Source organism: Opisthorchis viverrini, assembly GCF_000715545.1.
Source record: "Opisthorchis viverrini unplaced genomic scaffold opera_v5_12, whole genome shotgun sequence".
Lineage (NCBI taxonomy): Eukaryota > Metazoa > Platyhelminthes > Trematoda > Opisthorchiida > Opisthorchiidae > Opisthorchis > Opisthorchis viverrini.
In genome coordinates, this window is record NW_008751668.1 from 3,189,577 (window position 1) to 3,213,444 (window position 23,868).

Sequence of the window (23,868 nt, forward strand, 5' to 3'; positions counted from 1 at the left end):
TTGAACAAAAAACGTTCGTACAATTGGCAAAATACGTAATGTCATAGTGAAAGCAAAAGAAGGATGCAAAACGCCACAGACATCAGGCAGCAAGCGGCTTGTGCCTTCAGTTCATGAGGGCCTATGCAGCGGCCAGTTTCAGCATACCACCAGAGTAATTACGGCCTTAGTGCTCAGCCGGTCTCACACATGGCTTATCGGTTTGTTCTCACGTTTATTCACTGAAGAGAATGATTTCGGAGCCAACATCAAGCTGCAAACGAACCGTTGCTTTGTTGTTACAAGCCACCACAAACTCCCTTCGGCAAGCGAAAGCAACTGTGAATGCTGCCGTCACCGATTTGGGTGACGATTCATGAGCTGTACTTTGATGGGCTGCGGCGTCTGGGATCGATATAAATTTCCTTTGTGGCCACGAAAATTTCGAGCATTATTGACGCATACACCGGAAAAAACGAGGCAAGTTTTTGATCGCATGCGTTTGATCGAACACCGAGTGGTGTGTGGGGCAGTCTTCTGACCGCTTGAGCAAGGCTGCGGTCGTGGACAGCATTAAGAGAATGAAGTTTGTATATAGTTTGTGTTCCGGTGTACCGATATTTCGCAGCAATAATCCAAATTTCCACCCGGCATCAAAACTGAGAGTCATTCTTTAACATGCTTTCCTACCACCTGATCCAGGCATCAAAAGTGTGATCAGAAAAAGGTCGAATGCAATCTTCATGAAAGAGACTGGGCTGCATCAGCTGAAGAAACTGCGAAACCAGTGGTGTCGGCTGCTAGCAGTCACTGAGTCAGTCATTCAGTAAGCTCCAAATACGCTTCTTCACACTGCTTTTATGCTTTTATAATTCTTATCAGAGCTGAGTTAATTCGACAGACGTCGTGTGTTTCCTTTCGCCAATTGTAATAACGGTGACTTCTCTTGGTTCTTGGTATGAACCTTCCAAGCTAGCGTTACCATCAAGACAACCAACAAAAGGGCACAAGGTGTAGTAACGCTCGAAACCACGTCAGAGAGGCGCGCGTCGTATGTAAAGCGTACGTGACAGCATCCTTCTGGAAATTCCGATTCCTAGATGTGGCATCTGCAACCTCCACCCAGAGGATACTGCATCATGATTGGCTGTTAGATTCACGCATCCGGCCAATCAGATTTCAGCTTGATCCAGGACAGGCTAGCTTTCCGTTCATTTAGCCAATCGGGTTCGGGATAGGACTTTGGGCAGTGGCAGTACATACCTGCGAGTGGTGCGACAATATCGCTGCGAAGTCCCGCCTAACACATGTTGTACAGTGGTTGGAGATACTACAGTTACGCCGGTGATTTCGGGAGGTAAGAGTTGATAGCTGCACAATGTAGGTGATAGGTGATACAGTTGATGGGTGAATGCTGGAGTGTCACGGATTCACAGGATCGAGGCTTTCTCGCAAGGTTCCCGGGTCCGCTTGTTCTTGTCATGTCATTGGACTTAAGATTGAGAAGACCGGAATGAAAAGCTATGCAGTAAAGGCGGCAGTTTGGATTCATGTGCGCAATTGGGCGAGCAACAGGGTCGTATATATTAATAGATATGGTACCACCGGTGGCGTGTTTACTGGGTTAACGTCTCTAAACATTGATGTGTCCCGCTATGGGTCCCCATCCAGAAAGCCGGCAATAACCAGCGCAGCTGTGTTTATTGGTAATGGCTTCCACACTTCGCCTGCCGGTTTCTACGCTTCACTTGGTTTTGCGAAAAAGGCTCTTCGAGGAAGTCGGTCGACCAACATACGCGCACGTGACCAAGCCAGCACAACCTATCGAATTTGATCGGTACATCTATTGTGAGTGAGACGGTTCTTCTGGAGACTACTCAAATTACTTCAGAGTTATCGGTCCGGTGTTCCCACCAAAATCGGGCAGTGCACCGAAGACACTGCAGTGTCTTCACCACTGGGCGGTGAAATACTGAAAGATTTTCAACGTCGTCAGACTGCAGAGACCAGGCTTCTGACCCGAATAATAAAATGACGCAGTCTTATAAACTCAACTCTTGACAGACGGGCTGGTGTCACGTCTGCGTCACGGGTGATGCAAGTTTATAAGGAATTGCTCTAGTGTTCCTAATCCCGATGCAAACATCGTCTTTGGATAGACATCCTGTACTGACAGATTTCGTGTATTGCCTCAGTAGGTTCACTCGCGAGCGCGTTCGAGTCCACCCAATCTCGCAGCACCACTCTTCACTTTGCAGTTGTGAAGCTTATGCGAAATCGTGAGGCAGAGTTATTTAAAATAGTTACTATCACGTACATTGCGATGGTATTTGATCCAAGAGAAGCCGTGCCGTTTGCTTACTCGATATCTGTGAGCGAACGCTCTGGGAGCATTTTGACCTCAGGCATCAGAGGCTGGGAGTAAATCTTTCGTATGGAAAAAATCCTCCTTCTGTGACACCCTTTCGGTACCTAGCTGCCATGCAACGGAAGAAGGCACGAGGGCTGTGATACTACCAAGTTGTCTAAGCGTAGACAGGAGTAATGGAGATGGTGAGATTGGGCTTGAACCATAGGCCTTCCTGTCCGAAAGCTGGCGCACCAACCACAAAGCTGTCTCAGCATCTCAAGCTGAACGACGAAGTAAAACGGGTAAGGTAAAGCAGGACTGTTACCTATCTCACCTGAGAACACTTGATGTAGTGAATTCAGGCGAGGTCTTCTCATAGATCTCCATGCATCCTCGCATAGCAGAGTGTAGTGCTCCGAGGAGCAAGGAATTTTTCGGGAAAACATTTTTCTATATACACTCCCATACTGCCTTATTATCCAGAGAGTCAAGGATCACCACCATTACGTCGCTGCAACCAGTTTTGCCGTTTCAGAAGCCGTCAGATGTAAATTATGTATCCCCCTTTAGGACGGAGCCTAGCTTAGTTTCAACCGATCTGTCTCCTTATGTGCTTAGTCAGCTTTTGACGTATAACACAGAGAGCATCTTCGATGCCGTAGCTACTAGGCTAATACTACGGTGATTTTCACACACTGTCTTCCTCGAAGACACGACTGACTGCTGTGCATTGTGCAGGTACCCCTCATCCCATATGGCACCAATGAGTTTTGTCAGATTTGCAATTAGGGTTTTCCGCCTTCTTTGAAGGTGAGTGGATACAGACCGGTCTTGGTGACTCCTTACGTCTGAGAAGCGATCGTCGTCATAATCAGCTGTAAGAACCGCATACTTGTCGTACAGTGGTTATATCTGCCGCATTTTCGTTCACCGATGATTTGGTCAGGTTGGGTACGTAGCTGCGCATTGGAGGCTGGAGTTGAATACAGGGTTGTCAGTGAACTTAATTGGGGAGATTGGGAAAGGAGGTATGCACTGAGGGCGATAGCCTGGATGCACGAGCGCCGCGACCTGGCCATGTCTGACAGTGCTGCTAACCGTTAATATGTCCTTTCTCGGAGCCACCATCCAAGGAGACGAGTAATTGGGATTTATACCCCATTCTCTCCCACGCACTATCTTCAGAGGTTGTGTTGCAGGGGCCAGCTAAAGTTGTCTCTGAAAGCCCCGGATGATCTTTCCAATCCAAACGGATTAATGAGCTGTCATTCTCCCTTATCACATAAGTGACGGTTGCCCTCGTTTGGCTAATCGATGGAGTTGGGTGGTATAAGGCACAACTGTTTCTGGTGGCTGAAGCCTTCCTTGTCTCTTAGGTCTTCACTGTTCACCAGTGCTCTTGGTCTTTCGTTAGACTCTTCAGTAGTTGGCGTTTGAAGGATTCGCCTGCGCCATCATGCTCGTCGCCTTCTGGTACAAATTTCTTAGCATCAATCGGAACTAACGACTTCGACGATCATCTGATATTTGATTTTGTTTTGATATTGTGATCATTTTATCGTATCGGAGAGGTTGGGAGACAACACTGAACGCCGCTAGCACATAAGCTTTCACATTTTGCTATGCTTCATCCACGTGCTTCCATTAAAGTGTTGGTTTATTGTATTGAGTAGTTGAAGTGGTTTACGTCGGCACTGCCGAGCTATGATGGTTCTCCGGAGATGGTGAGTCGGTATGCTGGCCTTTGAGGGCCTCAAGAAAATCGAACTATCAGGCTTGCTTGCACTATGGCGTGATCGGAATCAAGTTGTTTGCACCAGAAACGATAGTCTTGAATTGCGGGTCACTACTGGTTGCCGATAGCCAGGTAATCCAATAGGGTCCTTGGTTGAATTGCACTTGGGGTCATCAGGTTATGTGGTGCAAGCGTTTACGTTGAAAATTCATGCTGACCTGAAGCCGTTGATGATCAGCACATGACTGGAGGAGTCGATTTTCCTTGTCTATGTGACGAGTATGGACTACGAACCAGCCGTTCAGATCGGATTCAAAGTAGCTGAGATGACCGGCTTGAGCATTCGTATCTCCCGCAGGAATAATATGTCAATGCTTCCTGCTTGACGAATGGAACCATATAAATCTCTACAGCTGCATTCCGCTGGAGGGTGTGCCTACATTAAAACCAGGCACCGGTTTATGTTGAGTAGCGTTGGGCTTGATTGATCTGGATAACCGAGCGGTGCAAGAACGACTGTTCCCTGGTACCCAATCCAGTAAAGCACGTGCAGCTCCGGGATTGAGTGCTGCTACCACACGGTATATTCCACAAGTCATCGCTTCTGGGACACAGGAAACGGGCAGTAAGATATGGAAGAGCTGAGTTCATCCTTGGCGTTTTAAACGCCTGAGTCTTATTTGTGTGTTTCAGTGACACAGCATACACCAATCGTAAGGGAATATAAGGTCTTTACAGACTGTCGGGTTGCCAATTGGACACAGACGGCGGGCGTTGAATGATACTCGTGGATTTAGCAATGTTATTTTGCTCATTGTTAATGGACAGCTCGAGCTACTTGTTATAGTGGATCCTGTGACTGATCGCCAAAGTTCCTACACTCAAACTGCGTCAACGCGAATATTATGCACCAAAGGTTGCTCTACTCGATCCAGTTTCCATGATCATAGCTCTGTGACTTTCTCTATTTCTGAGATTTTCGTGGAACATGCGTTGCTCACTGTTGTTATTATGATATGTTGTACATAGTTTTGTCCGCTTTATGCATCCATTTAAAAGCGTTGCTTGGAAGGTTGGCATCCGGGAACATCTACCTTCTTTGTTTCTATGAGTTGGACTAAATAGGTCCGACGTATCAGGTTCTTTTGTTAGCGTCTAGTGCGCCCCCGACCTTACGATAACAGTTGGTTCTCAGTAGTGTTTGGATCTAAACGTAATATGCAGCATCATACTTTTAGAACACGTAGATTCTGGCCATGCGGTCGTTGGGAGCCGTCTCGCTGTTCGTTTTGCAGGGCAGCACATGCGGCAAGTACTTTCGTTGGCGGCTGAACGACTGCTAGTCAATTCGTTTGACTGGTTCTAACGAATCGTTAGAACCATTTGGACCATTACAAACGCTCTGCTGTCAGGTGTCGATTCTGACGGAAACATCATGGGCACATCTTTGTAAATTACCGTGAGTCTTGACCGTGTTACGGCACCACCAGGTTTAATCAAGCACTAGATACCAGACGGAGCGGCGGCACTGCTTGAATCCCAGAAAAAATGTTTGTGCCGGTCGTGACACAACTGGATTTGGCATAATTACGAGACGTCAAGTAAAAATCAGCACGCACATCGACTATGAGCTCTGGAAGGGGAGTGATATGGCTCAGTGGTTAGGGTGCTAATTTGCTGACCAGAAGGTTCATGGTTCGAACCCGACCTCTGTTTCTCGACTTCCCCTGTCAAGCTTAGGCGACCTGGCAGTATCCCAGCTCTCGTACTTCCTCCAGGTTTCATGATAGTTAGGGGCCGAAAGGGTTCTACAGCTGAAGGAGACTTAGGAACGGGAGATTAAGGAAATAGAACGGAAGAAGGATGCCACGAATGCCTGGAGGTCATTTCAGTTGGTCAACACGGACGCAAAATATCGTTCTTCCTGGATTTCCATTTGACTTTTTTGGCCGGACTGTTCTCCTTAACGCACCTTCTCAGCAAATAATGCCCCGAAGTTGGCCAATGTGGGTATCCTCATGCTTGCAAGCGTGTGAGATTTCACGAGGAGCTTTCCAAAGGTTCCACAAAAAAGTGGCGTCTAACGTTTCCGTTCTACTCAGTTTTCTACTTGACGAGATAATCAGACGAACGCTGAATGTTCTTCACACCATACCATTCAGGTGGCTGCTAGTAGGAGAACCTCGTCCATCTGGAATATGCAGACGGCATCGTTCTCATGTTCGAAGAGGAGGAAAATTATTTTTGCATGCGGTTTGCATCTATACAGTGTAAAGTCATGCCGCTGGAGATGTGGTCACTGAATACGTTTCGTACAATCCAAAGAGAGGCAATCGAAGCTGTAAAGCGCTTTACATATCTTGGATGTTGTACAAGCTCAGACCATGGTTTGACAGATGAGGTCAAAACACGAATCTGCGAGTCTTGATCACGTTTCATGATTTAACACACCTGTGACAGCAAAGTAGAATGCTTCTGAGTCTCAAGGGACATGTGTGACATACAAGCCGTTTTGTCGGATATCTGTGAAACGTGGCCTCTGAATGCACCGCAACGGGGATGTCTCCGGGTCCCTGATAAGCGTTGTCTTAGAACCGTGACTTGTGTAAACTGACATCAACGGATCCGCAACGAGACGCTTAGATTGAGTATTTATTTGTGCAACAGGAACGTCACTAGAAGAATTTACGGTGGTTTGGTCATGTTTTGCGCATGCCGAAGTGAGTGCCCAGTTCAGAGCGGCGCCACTAGAGGGGTGGTCAGCCTTCAACCTAAAATAGATGTCACAAGGCGATTAAGAAAAGTCCGGGTGCTGTCAGTGCAACTCGCCTAATGCCCACTATGCATGCCCGGAGACGCTTCATGTCAACGTCAGTGGTATTCTTATTGTTGTTTTCTGTCCATATCGCCTGAATGGATGTGTAGGCATTTAGGAATGACTGTAGCAGGCCAGTACCAAATAGTTTCCCAATCTCTTACCATTTTGCTCACAATTAGGATTTCAAATAAGTTGCGATCGTACGTCATTGGGCATCACTGTTGAAATCTGATGTGCTGCCGACGATGAGGACAATGGATTAGGTCACCTAACTATGGATAGGCTAAGAATCATCAGTGGGCTGAAAAACCGAGAACCCCCTGTTGGAGGTGACTCCCTGCAGCATTATATACCGCATGAACTACGGCCCTTCCCGTTCTCATCACTTAGATGTTCTACCCATTTTGGAACAGCGAAGTGTTTGTATGCTGTTGGTAAACCTCTTTTTCATTTTCATGGAAGGTGACAAATCGCTTTTGACGGCTGTCTTGACCTAAGCATACCGGATATGGCTCCTTAATTGTTTCCCACCCTTATGAACCGCCATGTTAGTGTAGGACACCCCCCACACCAAACCAAAACAAAAAGATTTCAGCTCAGGTCGAGTTTACACTGACCAGATCTTAGCTGTACGCCTTGTTCCATTGTGGTGAAACAAGTGTGAACAGCGAGCTATTACTCGCTTCATCGATCTCTGGTCGGTGTTCGACTATGTGAGCTGAGAAACTGTGGAACCTATTGGAATCGGACGGTATGTGTATGAACTAATTCAGACGGTTGAAGTCTTATGCAATAGCGTGTTTCCGTATGTCTGACTAAGAAAATCCGACGTCCGACTTGTCGTTAGGCGTTCGTTACGGCTCTCAACGCCCTCTTTAATGTAAAACTTTTCATTGATTGTATAATGCGCCAAGATGTTAACAGACACCACGGGGTTGAAGTTGGGCATACTGTATCGTTCACTATCCTTGAGATCAACGCCTATTTTAGTGCGCCCTTTTCTGAGGAATCTAAGGTAGTTAAGCAGCAATACTTGCCGCTGGTGTGTTGCTGCCCAGGATGATAATAAATAGATTGTCGCTATCCCACAAACAGGCACTTCTTACAACTCAGATTCGTCCTAATTCGTTGGGACCTTGATACCGTGGAAGTAATGACCACATTTGGCTGCCTCTATGAATAATTTCGGATGTTGTCGGTAATCGACTTGGTTATCAGTCAGATAATGTGGCATTCAACGTTCCCTTACGTTCGGTTCTGGATGCCAGGTGAAACTTGTCTTCACTTCCTTGTGACAATTAAGGTTTCAACCAGAAACGGTTGCGTATCGGACCGATGATGCCGAAATGGGTCGTTTAGTTCTTTAATTTTAGTCGAACCGTAGCTACCATTTATGAACTTATCTAGCGTACTCAACCTTCCCCATTCAAACGTCAAAAACATCCTGAAAATAGACCTGAATTAACCCAAAAAATAACGTAGTCGGCCTAATTATTCAGTGGGCCCATAGGCATGATTTTCTGTCCGTGCTGGATAATAGTTCTTCCAAAATATTATTAGCAAATTATCTGATAATGAGGTCTCAGCTGTTGTCATTACAAGAACCCGAAAGTTTATAGAATTTCTCTGTGCTGGCTTTTGGAGAATATGTCTCAAAACACTCTTTTCAGATGATGCGTTCAATTACGCCATCTGATTGTTTTTTGTCCTTTGTAGCCCATGCAGTGATTGTCCATCGTACAAATCCTAATAATGGTTTGAGGATATACTCGCTTTGAAATCACTCTGTCCTGTAATGCATGTAGTCTGATACACACTCGATGCCATGTTATGAGGGGACTCGCCTCGTTCTTGTTAAAGAATTTGTTTGATTGGGGAATGGTCCCTCAAAAAGCGCCTGTTTCGAATCTCACAAAAACGCACTTGTTTCTTGAGGGGGCCTTTAGAGAGAAGGATTACAGCATATTCGTAAAACTCGAAGCAGCTGACTGGGTTGGAGCTAACAGCTTTTCCTTTTTTTCTGGCCTCCTTGGGCGGATCATCATATTGATTCTAACAGTCAAACAAACGGGAGCCGCGGAAATTTATGATATCGAGGACTTCCGCCTTATGATAGGCGACGCACTGGTAGTACGTTAAAGAAATGAATGTCAATGAATCTAGCCTGTCGTGAGAAAGAGCCAAGTTAGTTCATGTTCGCAAGCTTTTATGTGGAAAAAGTTCTCAAATCCGGAGCTGTCACGGGCAGATATCGTAAAATAGCGTTCCCATTAAAGATAAGCACTAACTCGCACCGCGAAACTTGTTTGTTTAAGTGGGTTTACTACACAAATTTAGATTGGGATTGACCAAACGCTTTGAACTCGTTAGGTGCATTTCCCATGGTTATGTTTAACTTCACGACCAGTTTTCTTCTTTTGCTAGATTTCCCACAACTTCGTTGTGCGCTTTCTACGCCAGCATTCACACGACTGTCCACGTCGGTTAACAAGAGAGAACATCCTTCGTCAGTTTTGCGCTTACGCACACAGATGCTCTGTCACAGCGATACGTCCGAACGATTCTTACACTACCTGTCAAGTGATCCTTACCAGACATCCAAATGCGAAGAAGTGCGTGCGCTTTTGGAATATATACGCAGCCAAAGCAGTATCATGACTGGAATCGGGAACTTTGATCCGTGGCTTGTAAACTTGATAGACACGGAAGATTTTTCACAGTTTTATGCACACTACATCCGACTTTTGTACACAAAGTCTCCAACAGACTGTATTTCTCAACCGGCCAACCAGTTTGTCTACAATTTCATTGAACTTCAGGTGGTTGTATGGAATCTAACGGACAAGGCAGATTCACTATGCTTGAAACTGATAAATAAAGATGTACATGGAGAGCTGTTCAGATTGATCGGACTCTCTCAATTCGATCCGTCGCATTGTTTGGAAGAACGCAACGCTCGACTTATCGTCCACTCATCGATTGGTATACTTCATAATCTGGTCAGAAGCGTACCCACTATTAGGTCTTGGTACCGACAAGCCGACGGAACTCAGATATTGTCGCGGTTCCTATCTTATGCGGATTGGAATACGGACTCCATTGGACAGCCCCTTCTTCAATATTTCTCAGTGCTGACCGCAGTTTTACTCTTACTCTCATTCTTAGTCTCCGAGAGCGAGAACGATGTTCTCCTCGCTAACGACAAATATTTTGTTTACCTAAGCAAAGTATTGGAAGATGCTTTGGACTCGACAACTCTACAATCCTGCAAATATGGTTATGGCGCTAATGAACTGTTCGCGGGCTTGCAGAATTTGGCTGGATCAGATGAAAATAAAAAGGCACTTATAAAAAATGGCGCATTTTCTTATATCAAAAAGGCGTTGAATATGGGATATCATTCAAGGTATCATGGGCAACAGGAACAATCTTTTAGTATGCCCACGATGGACCTTCAAGTTCATGATTTGATGGGAAATGCTTTGGAACTATTGTGGTGCCTATCTTTCGTGCCTGAATGTGTCGATCACCTTGTTCCTGGTTCCGAACTCCGTCGGATGATAGACCAAATTTCTGAAGGCAAGAACTGGCCTGCAGACTGGCGAAAAGCAGCAAGTGGGATTTGTTGGAACCTCAACAGATCTAGAGCCACGCCATTGGTTAATCCAATTCAAGTTGATGCTATGATGGCCACCGAGCGCTTGCAATCAAGACGTGGGAAACACCTAATGATTAGTTATAAGCATAGCACACAACAGATCATGTTGAAGGTTCGCGACGAATTACGCTGTCGTGGCTATATTGTTTGGATGGATGTTGAAAACATGTGTAAGTTTACAGAATTCCTTCGTCAAAATATGGTAGTAGGTCTCAAATTTTGCTCTTAGGTTTGAATAAGTTGTTACTTTTATTTTTATTGCAGGCAGTTGATACATTGAGGTGCAGTACTGAATGTGTGTAAAGCTTGTGAACATAACTCTGCGGCATAAGGACCTTTGGCTTTAGGGTGCTGTTGTGAATGTCTGTTGCGTTTGTGTGATCATCCCATATTTTTAACGGGTGGCACACCTTTATACCAAACCTATTTTCCGGCTGTCACATAGATCCCGAATCGATAGTCTTCACGCCCACTATGTTCGCCACATGAACGAGACATAATCTATCTTTATAGTCAGCCAGATTACGACTAAATGTGTAAGTGGAGCTCACTCCTAAATAAAGTTGATTTGTGCATACGAATGTGAGAAAGCCTGATCACCTTCTACTGCAGCGAGAATATGCAGCGTCGGTTTCCGTACTAGGGGCTAGAGCAATTGTGTGTTTCTGTGTGGTTCAGTCAGACCAGCTGGTACCATGCTACCGCTGACGGCTTTTTGCGGCGGCGGCACGCTGAGCAAGCGGGGAAGAGTCGTCACTTTACGACTTCAATATTATGGGGATGCTGTTTGATTATGGTCAATAAATACCATTTTATGTCATCTTCCTTCACTATTGGACTATTGGACTAATAAATGAAGTCTGCGTAGTGTCTGAATCCTAGTTTCAAACACAACTGTACAGATGCAAATGGCGCGAATCGGGCGAGATAGCTCAGTGGTTACAACGCCGACTTACTGATCGGAAGGTCCGTGTTTGTAACCCGACCTCTGCGTCTCGACGTCTACTGCCTAGGCTTGGGCAACCTGGCACTATTCTAGTCCTCGTACTTCCTTCTGGTGGCAGGGCATTTAAGCACAGAAAGGTTGTTACAGGTAAACAGCTTACTTATACACACTGTCACTCAGTTACTCGTAGTCGAATGCATGATAGTCAACAACTGATTAGAAAGTTGGGAGTATGGGTCTCCCATACCCCTTGAGGCATGTAATTCTGATGAGTCCTAAGGTAACCGAGGAGCTCCACACTACCTATCAACCTATCAGTTTGGAGTTACTTCACTCCCAGCATGAAACATCCATTGAAGTGCAGAACACAGGAGTTTCTAATCAAACGATTTTACTGAGAATATCTAGTACTCGCCTCAATGGATCACACTGACTTTAGAATTTTTAAAAAGAATCGGTAAATTTACTGAGATAGCGTTTGTAGGTCATCTGGGGCATGTATGAGTACATGTAAACTGAATCCAATTTTAGAATTTGTCTATACTACGTTGTTGTCATGTGCTGCTTCAATCGAAGCACAAAGTAGGGATAAGTACATACTGTGCATCCTATTTCTTCGTTGGTGATGTGCAGCTGCAGGATCCGTAACAAATACCCTGCGGAACTGATTTCGCGTTTACTTGTTTTCGCGCCGCATGTAAACGTTTGAAATACTCCATCAGCAAGCCACGCCGCTTTTACTCCGGTTTTGTCCCCGTCCCCTTGTATCTGGCCCGACTGTCGACCAAACGGCGAAGACCGTTTGACTGACCTACTCAAGTCGCATGGACATTATGCTGAACCTCTTTGTTACAATCTTGAGATCAAACGTGTTTCCCCGTCTAGTTTGTTTGCATCAGTTACCCGGTCACACGAGTGACCATTGCAATAAGCTCTTGCCTTCGACCAACTTGCGACACACAAACACATACATCGAATAACATAAGTGTGACGAGCAGAGTCATTCATGCGTAGAACTGAATGGAAGATGCATTCATGCAGTGCATGCGACACATCTGTTGAGTTCTCTGATGACTGAGTGAGCTGCTTGAATTATGAAAACGGATGCACGGGATTATGCGCACGTCGTAAGTTTTTAATTACAACTGAGATACAATAAAATCTCCATCCGGAAACTTCAAAAATGGCTCCGATGCACACTGAAATTGCTTCCGGACCGCCTTTGAATCAATCTGAGGACAGCTTAGTGTAGCCTCGCAGTTCTTCCAGCGAAATCCATAGTTTAGATTAGCATATGGTCGGTCCTGTAAATTACGGCTCATCAGGTGTTTAGCTTTTATTCGGATCTATTGTTGGTTGGCTATTCACACACACTTTAATTGACTGTCGAATGCAAATGCACCAGTCACTGCTCACAGGCCTGGGTACTGGTAATTGCTTTTGGCTGCCGTCATTATATATATATATATATATATATGCAATGAAGCGAGAGGTACAATACTATAAATGATATCGAACACTGGTCACATGCTGCTTTGTGAACACATTGCGCTATTTGTTTGTAACCCGAGGAACGACTACAAATTTAAGGCAGTAGTCGGTATACACAAGTGGTATTTAGGTAAAATCTTCTGGGACCTCCTACCGTTGCTATGTCCAGTTTTCATCCGGTTGGACGACAGATGAGACCGGGTTTGTTGGGTATGGTTTGTACACCTTGGCAGATCATTTTACTGATAAACCCGCTTGTCGAAACGGACCACTTGAGACAGTTGGTCTGCTAATCTTTCAGGTGTACAAACCATACCCAACAAACCCGGTCCCATCTCTCGTCCAACCGGATGAAAACTGGACACAGCAACGGTAGGAGGTCCCAGAAGATTTTACCCAAATACTATCTATCCGGCTCAACTCGTCAAACTTCATCGACTTGTCTGTCGCGTTTCAGTCAGTTCCTTTAAGAATCATCCAAGGTATTTTCGCACTACCCTTTAGGTTTTCCAATTGAGCTCGAGTAACATTCCAGACACCAATTGTCAAACCACTGGCGGTGGGGAGGCGGGGACCGCATCGTGTGCGTTTGTCCGGGCAAACTGATGTCATACGCGAGTCAGTAGAACCCATGCCCCGGCGCCTTCCCTTTTTGAGAGGCGAGTATATCCGCAACTCGGCCGTCGAAACTGATCCGGCCACTCGGTCGGATGAATTCTTCACTCGGGTCTATTAGCTCGGCTACAAGGATCAGACTCATTCGTCCCATCCATTTCAAAGACATGAATGGTTACGAGATCACGTGGTTGAATAATTTAATGGAGTTTTTACGTGGTGAAAGATCGAAGTACGGCTTGTACAGTTCGCACGACGACAATTTTTCTTGTCATTGGATATCTCCTGCTCAAGGAGACGACACCTGCCAAGGATGCTCAGTTTTCATGTCTAGCTATCGAATTATATTCGGGCCTATAGGCCACTTCACCCGTGCTGTTTGTTGAAGAGAATCTCGTGAATTCGGATGTCCTCGGGGTCTAGAAGCACCCCATGAAGCCAACATAATGTTCAATGTTTTTTGGTTCATGTATGGACTATTTATTCCAAAACCAATTTGATACCTTTATTCTAATGTTCGCACCAGATACGAGGAATTCTCCGAACTCATCTATCGCCAAGCAACGAGTTGGGACATGTGCTCGCAGTAGCCAGGTTTTCGAACCATATAGCAATGCGGCCCACATAAAACAACCACACACCCTATCTTTGATAAATAATCTGGTTTCTCAAATTGGCAAAAGTTGTCATGACTTTACAAAACCACTGCGCAAGCGAATGATTACCTTATTTGCAGTCATCTCCACCAGTCTTGAAGTAGCATCTTGCGGTCTGCACTTATGAAGCGCGTATCAACTAATGTAGCAGAGTTGCCGGGTAAGTAGCATTTGTGTCTGTACATGATCAGGTCCCGAGGAGAATTGTATCACTCACATTCTCGTCAGTAGGTAAACTCGTTGGAAAAATTCAATTCTTGAGGAGCTGGCATCGATGATAAGCTAAGGAAGAACGGAAAATCGGACAAATTTGGGAGTTAGGGAACTTAAACGAAAGCCCATTGTAGTCTTACACTTATCCGCAGGACAACTTTGCTTGACAGATGCTACCATAGCGTTCGTTGACCAACGGAGTCTAAAATAGATTTCAAGTAATGAAAAAAGCGGCCAATATTAGTTGAATTACTCAGCATCTAGGCTCAGGTACCCTACAGACGATACGAGCGGTCTCGCATAAGGTAGGTCATAGAAATCACCGTTCTCGGGATGGTCTACTGTCTATTTGCTCCAAACAGACGATCGATAATACGTTTCTTATGAATAGCCGTGACAACGCATAACAAAACGACTAGAATCCTTCAGTAGCTCAGTACATCTCGGGGTCATAGCAGTGACACAAGGTCTTCTGTTTCAGTGATTGGAATGCTCGTCTTTTGCAATCGAATAACCCAACTCAGTGAATAAATTAACGGATGACTGTACATGCTGTTGATTTTGGGATAACTTAATGGACCTAAGCGATTTTTTCTCACTGCTCCATCGGTGTCTATTACTTATAGTTAGCTGTTTTTAGGCTATTATCTTTAGTCGCTGTGCCTTGTTTTTAACATAGAGGCAGCTTCGTCCGTTGATTACTTGGATGATGTTGGGGTCACAAACAGTTGTAGATCAGTGTTCCGGTTTTATTCCACAAATCAAAGTCATACTTACACGATACATTGGAATAGAAAATATAAATGGTGACGGCACTCACAATTCCCCCGGAAAGGTTACGTAACACCGCTCAACCGTCAGTTTCCGGCGTATTTTATAACGTTAGCTTTCGAGCAACATATTTACCCTTTTCAGTTTCTCAGAACAGTTAGGTTTTCACACTGTTTGTGGCCTTTGCCTGAAGTGCACCCTAAGTTGTCAGTGTGGGAGCTATGAATGCCAACTGGCCTCACAAAGGTTGAAGAATGTTCCGTTTTCACACATTATTGCAATTAGCGTGACTGTTTTCAATATCCGATAGCGCGCGCACTGTTTCTCAATCTTTTCAGATGGTTCTTTCGTCGATGCCATGGCTAAGGGAATTGAGCAGGCTGCTGGAGTAATCCTTGGTATTTCACAAGAGTTTAAAAACTCCCCACATTGTCGCCAAGAGGTGAAATACGCTTATTCTCTTGGAATTCCACTGTTCCCGTTGACATTGGAGCCGGACTTCTTCGCGGATGGTTGGCTTGGAATTTTGCTGGCTGCGCTTCCACGCATTTCCCTCACTGATGAGTCTATGGTTCCGGACGCTGTGGCTCATCTAGCCAAACAGTTAGGCGTACGAGGCCACATGTCCGAGTGCAATTCCGGTAGCGAGGCACAGTTTTCGAGGACGTTGGATGAACGGTCGGCGATACTATCTCTCCTTGGGAGGTCCACTCAAAGTTCTTCTGGTCACCACAATGAACGAATTAATTTACCCGGCTCTATTGATTTCAAGTCAGGTGAGTACTACTAGCTGACTGTATTGTTTACAGTTTGGACCATACATTGCTCTTTTTCGTATATTTATGCGTAATGGATAATTCATCAATACTGAAAAGACCCAGGTGCGCACTACTCTCAGCCAGTGTGGACACTTGTGAACAAGAGTTTTCCCAGATATAGGGCTAATGTAACAACGATCACCGTCAGATTGGTGGTGTACCTGTTCAAAGTAAGGTGCACCTGATTCGGGAAACGGGTTCGGTTGTAGGTAGTGTGCGCGGTAACCACGTTCAATATGCTCAGTAAACTGGCATGGCTCATCTGCTCGGTTGATGTACACCCTCACAGCCTTTCACGCATGCAGAAGTCCTTTACCACAAAAGGTTTCTACACCAGGTACTACCGTCGAATAATCTTATCTGTACGACAAATTGACCCAGCTCCTGGAGATCATGTTCGATTCAGTTATCACGGGTGTTGAAATGCTTGTGCGTACCAAATTTGTATGAACGATAAATTCAAACTACCAGCTTTCCTCAGATTTCTTTGCACTACACGTCGAGTTGTGGAGCTTCATAAATGGGCGGTCTGTTTGAGTACTGCGTTTACCGTACCGTCCTCTCGAAACCGGGCTAAAACGGCCCCTTCTGAGGGACCGTTATTGGTTAGTGAATAGGAAAACCCGAAGTGACATCGGGTGCGCCGACAACCAGTCGTTCGTGTCTCCACGTTTTCTAGTTCACGAACCAATCTTGCCTGCTTATTTCATCATTTATCCCTATTTTAACCATTAGATGTGTACTGACTTGACGACGAGATCCCGAAAATATTAACGTCGTTTACTGTGTTCCTTTATTCACTTGTGATTAGCCGGCATTTTGGAACATGTGGTCTGATCTCGGTCGATCTGCCAACCTGAGTTGTTGAGGTGGATGGGTAAACAAGTGCCTGCCGTGAAATCGGGCCGTCCAACTTCAACTTTTTGTCACCAGTATTGCCAACTTATTCAAATGCTGCTAAAATCGGTTCACATTACTAGTCTTTTTCAGGCGAAGGGAAAGTGTCTTTACACCGATGGTGAACTGTGCTTCTAGTTCGGTGTTCAGACAGGAATTGAAATTTTAAGGCTGCATCCATCTGATGAGATTCAAGCAGGTCTAAACTTGTAGTGGCCTGTCGATGAGTTTTATTCATTTCCTGTAGGTAGTGTACCATGTCGGAGAAAAAACGCACGTGATGTATTGTGGAAAATCAAGGTAATGATACGTGGCGATGATCTATAACCAATCGGTTTGTGCCTCGCTCCCACGGACATCATGTTTAAATGAATTAACTCGCTTTGCAGATTCTGAGAGGCTCAAAGCACCATATCACGAGGGTGCGATTTCTGTGTTTGCACCCTATTTAGTAGTCGAAACCGTATGTCTGTTGATGAAAGGTCTGAACTTTCGTGTTCCGTTGTTTACTGGACCAGTTCTCAAACTTCCGGTTTGGTTTGCTGATTAACGACTGCCGACCATGTTAGTTGTGCAACTTCCGATTCAGGCATCAAGAAATCTGGTATTGAAATACGATGCTCCGTACCATACGGGCTCAGTATTATCAGCAAGCACAGCTTGCAGTTGTATGCACTCGAAAAGCGCAATTTTTAAAAGAAAAACGTCAGTTTTCCTAACTTTTTCAACTAGTAATAGAAATAACTAAACAATCATCAGAATAACGAAGGCAATACGCAGTACCGTATCCACTTCAATCGGCTCACTCAGTCATCTACTCTGTGTATCTTCCATATCGACGGTCTTCTGGTGACTCATAGTGCCCTCATGCTTATTTCATAAAGATCGGTCAATGTATATTTTTCTAAAAGCTTGGGTCGCTCAGTTGGCCTTCTGGTAGTTCACTGACTTACATCTCGTTTGGCTCATTCAACCGCTATCCCCTACGCGTAATACACTACTCATAAAGTTGCTGAAAACAGTAGCTTCAACAGCCCACGACCAGTGGCACAGTCCTCGAGTTTCCGTCGACCTCATGTTTGGATTGAACCCAAACGGCACGGAATTCACCAAATGCTCTTATTTTCATACTAATTTGACTCTGACGGGAGAATAAACTGTGCAGCCTTGTGGAGTGCAGTCACTGTTAAGGGCCAAGAATCCGACGAAAAATTTCTCGAGGCAGGCGAAACTTGCCATCGAATGACTGAATACGGTGCCCATCTTATGAGAGGCGGGATGGCTTAGCGGTTAAAGCGCGGATTCGCCGACCGGAAGGTCTGGTCCGAATTTGACCTCCGTATCTCGACTTCTCCTATCCAGGCTTCGGCAACCTAGCAGCATCCCAGCCCTTGTGCTTCTTTCGGGTTAGGTGCCCGATACAAGGGATACTAATTAAAGATAACCATTCCGAAGTTTTTTTTTTGCGATGGAATGGCGGGCTGCAAGTAATAACCTACCAAGAAACCTCTTAGGCCCTCTACACAGTGTACACCTGATTCGTCTGCAATACAATGCAGCTGAGCACATATATGTGCATATATTTGCTGTTTTACCCATATTTTAGGGTCATAGTACTAGCCCAACCACTGGCTAATCGCTATGTACTGACGATGTTACCTCGATTGGTGATGAAACGCTTGCCCAGTTCGGCGAACAAACCAACGACCACCATACTACTCTGTTCTCTGGAAGCATTTAAAAACGAGTTCAACCAAGTTCGTATCCTTGTTACATGAAACACTGAAAATGGGTCGAGCCATTTGAATACCAAGCGAAATACACTCATTGCATACCATTTTGGTTTTTGACGAGAGACTTACATGGAAACCAGCTGAATCCCTCGTCTATGATGTTGTTAAGAGTCTTCAGCAACCTTATGAGTAGTGCAATACATCTATTTGAGCACAGGTTTTCATTTGAGCCAATCTTACCGTCTCTGTTCCATGGAGCACTGACACGTAAGGTCAAACAGGTGAATGGTCATCAACGTTTGGATCAACATCAACGGTAACCGTGTGTGAATACGACATGTACAGAACGTTGGTCGTGCTGTAGAAAACCAAAATGATAACCTATCCAAATGGGGCTAAGTCCTATTCTTTATATTGCGGGGACTTTGCGCAACGACCAACCTGCAGACTTTTTTTGCTAACATGCACATTTTGGTACTGGTTGCACAACTTTCAGCCATATCGGGAGGTGAAATACGTGATTTCAAGTAGAATTGTAGTGTATGTCAAACAACTGCGTGATTGAAAATATCTCCTTTTTCTGCTAGGTTTAAATCTTTCTGTCTCAGCTACGCACTTGGCTGCTGTGGTCTGGCATTGTACCACTTTTGGAAAACAAATAGCGGCACTGTTCATAAGACAAAGTCAAAACTGCTCTCCAGACAAAACGGTTCAACGACTCACCTGCGGAAAGATACAAAATCCCTGGTGTCAAAAGGACGTTTGTTCTCGCTGACTCAAATAACAGGAAGCGAACTTGAAAAATACTACGGGAAGTTCTTAGGCTGTTGAACAGCTGGATTGCATGTTCTGTCCCGCGTTGAACGCATTTGAGGTTGTGGTTTCATCACATCTAGTTCTACTCCAACATCAAGCAGCCGTTTTAGCTGAAATATTTAGAATGGGGGCAGTTAGGGCAACGATTGCTGATAGTCGGACGGATTGTTAAGAGCCGCAGTTATTAAATACTACAGTATTAAAACACTACACTTATGTTTCTCTGTATTTGCCCCTGCCAACAAGGAATACCCACGAAAAGAAGCATACCCGACGTTTTCTCATAAACGGCACTCTCTTGCATCCTGTAAAATAATACCGTAATCTTTGTGTGCACGGGGCTCATTGTCGAATAAAATCGTTATCCTAGGGCTAAGGAATCGAGCCGGCTCAGCGGCTATAGCGCGAGGTTACAGACCGAGAGGTCCGTAGTTCGAAACCAACCCTGGTTTCTCGATTACGCTTGTCCAGACCTGGGTATAACCTGATGATACCTCAGCCCTCGTGCTTCTTTCGAGGTGTACGGCAGCTACGCATCGAAAGGTGTCATAACTGAATTAGCTATTATATATATCATTATATTAGCTATGGGTTGTGAGTGGTACTCTGTATTAAGAAGTGATACTATAGAGGCTTTATCTTCGTAGCGTTTCTGTACATCTGTTTAGTCCCACCACCAAACTGGAGTACTTCTATCCATGCCTCGTAACGTGTGGTCAAAGAAATACCACTTCGTTACACTTTCCTAAGCATTTTTATAGTGAATAAAAACAAAGCACTCCTTGTTGTACAAGACTACCCAAACAATCACATATAAACAGCCGTTGTACAAAGATATTGCAAAATATTACAATACAAATAGTATGTCGTGTATTACATCATTATATTACAACATATTAGCCAAGCACGGGAGTAAGCGTACATTCCTGAGTAAATCAAAGAGCAGCAGAACTCACACAAGGATGTGTCGTATGAAGAGTAAAAAACCCTATGTTGCAACTTATTTGGATTCATCTCTTCAACTTGGCACACAGGTTGAATCCCGTTTTGTTTCACTGGATGTTTCCAGTCGCGCTATTTGAGCACAGGTTTTCATTTGAGCCAATCTTACCGTCTCTGTTCCATGGAGCACTGACACGTAAGGTCAAACAGGTGAATGGTCATCAACGTTTGGATCAACATCAACGGTAACCGTGTGTGAATACGACATGTACAGAACGTTGGTCGTGCTGTAGAAAACCAAAATGATAACCTATCCAAATGGGGCTAAGTCCTATTCTTTATATTGCGGGGACTTTGCGCAACGACCAACCTGCAGACTTTTTTTGCTAACATGCACATTTTGGTACTGGTTGCACAACTTTCAGCCATATCGGGAGGTGAAATACGTGATTTCAAGTAGAATTGTAGTGTATGTCAAACAACTGCGTGATTGAAAATATCTCCTTTTTCTGCTAGGTTTAAATCTTTCTGTCTCAGCTACGCACTTGGCTGCTGTGGTCTGGCATTGTACCACTTTTGGAAAACAAATAGCGGCACTGTTCATAAGACAAAGTCAAAACTGCTCTCCAGACAAAACGGTTCAACGACTCACCTGCGGAAAGATACAAAATCCCTGGTGTCAAAAGGACGTTTGTTCTCGCTGACTCAAATAACAGGAAGCGAACTTGAAAAATACTACGGGAAGTTCTTAGGCTGTTGAACAGCTGGATTGCATGTTCTGTCCCGCGTTGAACGCATTTGAGGTTGTGGTTTCATCACATCTAGTTCTACTCCAACATCAAGCAGCCGTTTTAGCTGAAATATTTAGAATGGGGGCAGTTAGGGCAACGATTGCTGATAGTCGGACGGATTGTTAAGAGCCGCAGTTATTAAATACTACAGTATTAAAACACTACACTTATGTTTCTCTGTATTTGCCCCTGCCAACAAGGAATACCCACGAAAAGAAGCATACCCGACGTTTTCTCATAAACGGCACTCTCTTGCATCCTGTAAAATAATACCGTAATCTTTGTGTGCACGGGGCTCATTGTCGAATAAAATCGTTATCCTAGGGCTAAGGAATCGAGCCGGCTCAGCGGCTATAGCGCGAGGTTACAGACCGAGAGGTCCGTAGTTCGAAACCAACCCTGGTTTCTCGATTACGCTTGTCCAGACCTGGGTATAACCTGATGATACCTCAGCCCTCGTGCTTCTTTCGAGGTGTACGGCAGCTACGCATCGAAAGGTGTCATAACTGAATTAGCTATTATATATATCATTATATTAGCTATGGGTTGTGAGTGGTACTCTGTATTAAGAAGTGATACTATAGAGGCTTTATCTTCGTAGCGTTTCTGTACATCTGTTTAGTCCCACCACCAAACTGGAGTACTTCTATCCATGCCTCGTAACGTGTGGTCAAAGAAATACCACTTCGTTACACTTTCCTAAGCATTTTTATAGTGAATAAAAACAAAGCACTCCTTGTTGTACAAGACTACCCAAACAATCACATATAAACAGCCGTTGTACAAAGATATTGCAAAATATTACAATACAAATAGTATGTCGTGTATTACATCATTATATTACAACATATTAGCCAAGCACGGGAGTAAGCGTACATTCCTGAGTAAATCAAAGAGCAGCAGAACTCACACAAGGATGTGTCGTATGAAGAGTAAAAAACCCTATGTTGCAACTTATTTGGATTCATCTCTTCAACTTGGCACACAGGTTGAATCCCGTTTTGTTTCACTGGATGTTTCCAGTCGCGATCCGAATTCAAACGCACTTAGTAGTCCGATATCCCAACCAGCCATGTTAATCTCGATGTACAAGAATCCGAAGCACTCTATTTGTAACAGAATGATGTGCTCGTCAAACTTCGCAATGTATATTTCACGGACATGTTAGTTGCCTTCGTGATATACTTGTGCGCCGATCTCAATTTTTCGCTTGCATTGACTCGCCTACGCCACTAAGTAGGGTAATTATCCTTTACACATGCTTCTGCAGCTCATAGACCATCACCATTGTTCACGGTTGACATCGAATGGTGGTGACTCCGTTGCTACATCGTCGGTCTTTACTCTGGCCATCTGAAAACGCCACATTGCGACTAGTGTATCAATGCCGACATTGGTAATCTCATATCCTATATTGAGCGAATTTTTCAACGAAGGCCCTCAGTTGATATTCACCCTTGTTACACGCTTCTGTTAGATAATAAAATTGTTGCAGTCTACGTAAACATACTGCGGCCATAATTGGCTTAGTAGACCGCTGGGTGCTTTCGGATACAATGACATAAATGGCCTGATCATCTGTAAACAGATTCACTTGTTGAAACGAAACTTGGACGGGCAGTAGACAACAGGTAGTCAGGCAAAGTCGCGAATTTTCAGCCTCTCATTGATTTCCGAGCAAGACAGGACCTCTAGTTATTGTTAAGTGCTCATCCGCAACAAAATTATATGGCCGCATTTCTTCTCATGTATAACTTCCGCAGGTTCAATCCCAGCACATCAAGACTTCACAAGTGAAAGGATATATGTAGTACACAACTCGTAGCTTACGATTGTTGCAGGAGGCGCATCATCGAAGAGAAACGAAAGACTGGCCGTAACAGAATTATTTGACCTTTCCTGTTGTTTACCTCGGGTTAGCCGCCACTGTTCAACAGAAACGACCAGTTTTCCCAAAAGGATGACATCCATCGAACTCGAAAGTAGAGTTCCAAGGGTTTCTTGTAAATGTCCCATCTAGTTCGTACTTTACCCAACGCACTACTTGGTTTTCATTCCTATCCTACCCGTTCATTCAGATGCTTCAAGGATAGCCCTCCATCACCCAACTACTACGCACCATCCCGGTCAAGAGTGTGAAAAACCAGTCATATCCTCTCATTCATTGATGCCACAAATGGCCAACGTCTACTTTTGGTCAGAACTGGAGGTGTGTGAATGGCTGGACAAAGCCAACCTTTCATCGTATCGGGGGGCATTCTCAAATGTGAATGGCCAGATGTTGGTGGAATTGGCTCGCCTAAGATTAGTTTCACTGGATGCATTATGCGAAGGCTTATTCAGGAATTTGGGTATGAAGCTCACAGACCAGTTACGTCTACTCGCAGCCCTTCACCAACTGTCTTCTACCAAATTGTAGGCTTTCGCGCTACTCTCTCGCGTGTTTTTCAGTCATCAGGTTCTTTCCGACCTCGTCTTTCTTAGCCATTCTGCAGCTTTTTGAGATTCTTTGTCCATTTTCTACTTGAAGTTGTTATTGTATTTTCTTGTCGCATTTATTATTACTTAATGGCATTTTGTGTGGTCTGTTCTGCCTATTCGGCTGAAAGTTGCACGGACTCAACTACAGTTCACAACGT

The 23,868-nt window shown here is 44.6% G+C and overlaps 1 protein-coding gene across 1 annotated transcript; it reads left to right on the forward strand.

The window, feature by feature from the left end:
• Positions 1 to 1,221: 1,221 nt before the first annotated feature.
• On the forward strand, positions 1,222 to 23,868 carry T265_12732 (hypothetical protein; the record flags this gene model as incomplete). Its single annotated transcript, XM_009165172.1, has 4 exons — positions 1,222 to 1,336; positions 9,307 to 10,710; positions 15,571 to 16,008; positions 23,308 to 23,868. Coding segments are annotated over 4 exons (2,298 nt in total), but the record flags the coding sequence as incomplete, so codon positions are not given.